This window comes from Nanorana parkeri, unplaced genomic scaffold, assembly GCF_000935625.1.
Source record: "Nanorana parkeri isolate BGI_ZX_2015 unplaced genomic scaffold, ASM93562v1 scaffold1354, whole genome shotgun sequence".
NCBI lineage: Eukaryota > Metazoa > Chordata > Amphibia > Anura > Dicroglossidae > Nanorana > Nanorana parkeri.
The window spans coordinates 391,938-396,181 of record NW_017307622.1 but is presented as its reverse complement, the minus strand read 5'-3'; the positions used below and the strand labels follow the sequence as shown (position 1 = coordinate 396,181).

The following is a 4,244-nucleotide window of genomic DNA, read 5'->3' as shown; positions in this document are numbered from 1 at the left end:
CGCCCCCCCCCCCCCCGCACTGATCTGCAGCTGTACGACAGTGAAAAACGCCTTTTCTGCGCTCGCCTTCAGCTGGATTTGACACGTGCGCCGTATAGTTTTATTAACAGCACTTTGCTTTTATGTTCACGCCAGTTAGCGAGCTGCTTGAATGCCCCCTTCCCCCGCTGCGTCGCATCGCAGGTGGTTATTAAAGATCACAGCACGATCTCCGGCTGCTGTCATAGGTGTCTGCCGTGTCACATCGCCGAGTGTTGTCACCTCCTCTGACAAGATTATTCAACTGATTATTTTCCTCCCCATCCAAGGACGCTCTATATACCCCCCCCCCAAGATCTGTCCCTGGTATAGATCTGTTGAATGGCGGCATGTCCTTCTTTCCTGTCCTCAGTCTTTGTATCGCTCTTACGGTGCTGCTTGACTATGCATGGAAACCAACCACTCAGATGTTTACATTTTACAATCATCCTGCGGTGTGGTTGTCAAGGGCAACACAACTCCTTAAATGGTTTTAATGTCTAACATGTTAAAGGGAATCTATAGTATAAAAATAAATCTGTATTTCTATATTGAATTTCCATAAGTTCTATCCTACTCCCACTCACTGCATGCATGGGAGGAAGGAGGTCCTGATCCCTCTATATAGATCTTTATTATCACTAGAGGGATCCCCAGCAGGAGGAAGGAGGTCCTGATTCCTCTATATAGATCTTTATTATCAGTAAGGGGAAGGAGGTCCGGATTCCTCTATATAGATCTATCACTAGTGGGGTCCCAGCAGGAGGAAGGAGGTCCTGATCCCTCTATATAGATCTATCACTAGAGGGATCCCCAGTAGGAGGAAGGAGGTCCTGATCCCTCTATATAGATCTATCACTAGAGGGATCCCCAGTAGGAGGAAGGAGGTCCTGATCCCTCTATATAGATCTATCACTAGAGGGATCCCCAGTAGGAGGAAGGAGGTCCTGATCCCTCTATATAGATCTATCACTAGAGGGATCCCCAGTAGGAGGAAGGAGGTCCTGATCCCTCTATATAGATCTATCACTAGAGGGATCCCCAGTAGGAGGAAGGAGGTCCTGATCCCTCTATATAGATCTTTATTATCACTAGAGGGATCCCCAGCAGGAGGAAGGAGGCAGGAGGATGGAGGATGGAGGTCCTGATTCCTCTATATAGATCTATCACTAGAGGGATCTCCAGCAGGAGGAAGGAGGTCCTGATCCCTCTATATAGATCTTTAGTTATCACTAAAGGGATCCCCAGCAGGAGGAAGGAGGTCCTGATCCCTCTATGTAGATCTTTAGCTGGACCTCATTTAGAATACTGTGTCCAGTTCTGGAGATGCCTCTTACATAAAGATATTGGTAAGATAAAATGAGTCCATTGGTGAACAATCTCAGGAATAGAACATGTCCGGAGATGGGAACAAAGAAAAAGGGGCAGACGTGATTGAAACCTTTAAATACATGAAGAGTGTGAATATGGTTCAGGAGGGCAGGATTTCAATATCAAGCTAAGATTAAGAACATGGGGACATGACCTTGACCAGGGGGAAAGCTCAGACTAACCTTAGAGAGTATTGTTTTACTGGAAGCGTAATTGATGCTTGGCAGAGACTTCAGGAAGAAGTAGGGAATCGGTCAACAGTAAGTCCAATTAAACATGTTTGGGATGAACATAAATCTATACTGAGAGACAAGGGTCTGAGGAGTAGACTCGATGGGCCACTTGATCTTTTCCTGGCCTCACACATCTATGTTTTATACTTATTATTATTATTCAGGATTTATATGGCGCCAACAGTTTGCGCATCAATGTACAATATAAGGAAAACATTACAATCACAATACAATTCAATACAAGATGGTAAGAGGAGGGCCTTGCCGGTGAGAGCTTCCAATCTAAAAGGGAGGGGCCAGTGATACATGAGGAGGGAGCTGTGTGGGGATGAATTCTTTGAGAACGTGATGGTTCAGTGGTCAGGTTGAGGTGGGATCTGCTTCCCTGAAGAGATGTCTTAAGGGATCGCCTAAAGGCAGTCAGAGTGGGAGACAGACGGACAGGTTGGGGTAAAGAGTTCCAGAGGATGGGAGAGAGGAGTCCTGGAGGCGAGCATGGGAGGAGTTGACGAGGGAGCTGGAAAGCAGGAGGTCTTGGGAAGAGCGGAGGGGACGGTTAGGGTGATACTTTGAGACCAGGTTTGAGATCTAGCAGGGGGCAGAGTTGTGGATGGCAAGTTATAAAAACCAAGGTAACACCTCGGCATAACATACATGACTGGGGGAATTTGTGATGGGTATCGCAGTGCCTAACTGATGTAAGGGTCGTGCCACGCTGGTGAATCTGTCGTTGGCAACAACCGGCCAAGAACATAAACGCTAAAAGCCTTCTTGCCTTCTGTACCTTCTGTGGAGGTTTCACAGAATTCCATGAAGGATATAACGTTGTATGAGTTTGTGACGGTAGCAGTTACCCAACGTTTTGTCCCCCTGTCCAGGTAATATGCAGCGAGGTGATTGGAGTTCTAATGATCCACATGTTTTCTCTTGCAGGGAGGACGAGGAGCAGCTGCGGAACAAGATCCGCGCGGACCATGAGCGCGCCCTCCAGGAGGCCAAAGAGAAGCTGAAGAAGTCCCGGGCAGAGATCAGGGCCGAGATCCAGACGGAGAAGAACAAGCTGATGGAAGAGATGAAGAAGAAAGATAATCCGCCCTTACCGCTGGCGCCCGTCCCCAACCTCCCTGAGCTGAAGAGCGGAGACCCTGGGGACCCTGAGATCCGAGAGAAACGGGACAAAATCAAGGAGGTGAGAGAGGGGAATGGATAGACAAGTCTGGTCCGAAGTTTACAGTCACTTGTCCCAAGTTTTAAGGTCTTGAATTCAATGTAATGAGCTGAAATGTGTCTTTGCTGTGTATTCAATCATACACAGGGCCGGATTTACTCTCTCTACTGCCCCAAGGCCAGCTTCCTGATTGGCCGGGAAGTCGGCTTCCTGGCCAATCAGCATCAAGCTGGTCGAACAGCCGGCTCAAAGCTGATTGGCTGGAAAGCCGGCTTCCCGGCCAATCAGGAGGTTTGGAGGAAGGTCATTGCTCACCTCCTGGCTTCCTGATTGGCCCGGGAAGCCGGCTCAATGCTGATTGGCTGTGAAGTTGGTTTGCCGGCCAAGCTCAATCAAGCAGGTTAGACAACATGGAGCCAGCATCTAGGGCAATCAGGTTGCCCGGGAAGCATGCTCCATGGCAGCGGAAGCACCGGTATCCCGTTGCATCCCTATATTTAAATGTGCAGGAGAGCCGCCGGGTGAAAGTCCCCAGGTATGGTGATATACGCTGGTAATCTGTAGAGTAGGCGGGACAGTGGCACCAAGCCTTCAGAATTGTCATCGCCGCCTCTGATTTTATGCAGCTTTATAGTACAGCAGTATAAGAGGACCCGTCGTATAGATCATGCGGTGGCCCTATTACATGTGCCTTGCCTGTGCTTTTTACCTATTTGTTTTGGAGCTGCCCTTCAAGGTACCTCCACATGGATCAGTTCTCACCAAATCTGGACTTTTTCTTTGATGTTAAAATGTTAATAAATAGCAAACGTTGGACTGGACTGGACAGGACTGGACTGGACAGGACTGGACTGGACATTGGGCAGCGGGACCTGGATTGCTTGCTTATCCTACATCCTGGGATTCTGCTTTAGGTGTCGATGGGCTTTGGTCTCCTGTCCGTGGCGTCCAGTTTGAGATCCTTCAGAACTCATTGACGGGTGCATATGACCTGCAGTTGACCTGCATCAAGTGGATTTTGCATTCCTATAAACCTGTATGGGAATGCAAATCCTGTCTGATTTTAACAAAAGCCCGTTGTCACAGATCCTCATCTATCTAGAAAATGCTTTATAGTAATTAAAGTTTTTCCAGTTTTTGGTGATTTTAGTAAAATTGAGGCTGCAGATGTAGAATGTAGAACAAAACACTTCTTGGACATGTGATCCGGCCACGGATGGGTGAAGAAGAGGCTTTAGATTAGAAACCCTTCGAATGGTTTGGCAGCACTTTGTGTTGTTTTGCCTGGGTCATGTTTCTCCGTCTCCTTCCTCCCTCTTCCTCCTATTACCTCATATTCCTCATCCTTTGCCTCCGTCCCTCAGACTTCCTGACCCACTGCGCTCTCTATGCCATGGTGTCTGTGCCAGCCACTCACAGCTCCGTCAAATGGCAATTAAAAGGTTTTCTTCCTA

At 48.0% G+C, this 4,244-nt stretch overlaps 1 protein-coding gene across 1 annotated transcript in view; it reads left to right on the top strand.

The window, feature by feature from the left end:
* The window catches only part of MAN1A2 (mannosidase alpha class 1A member 2), a 64,832-nt gene that overhangs the window by 39,484 nt on the left and 21,104 nt on the right, over positions 1-4,244 (top strand). Inside the window, exon 2 of the mRNA XM_018569555.1 lies at positions 2,556-2,811. Coding sequence (XP_018425057.1) covers positions 2,556-2,811 — 256 coding nt within the window. The remainder of the gene's footprint in view (positions 1-2,555; positions 2,812-4,244) is intronic.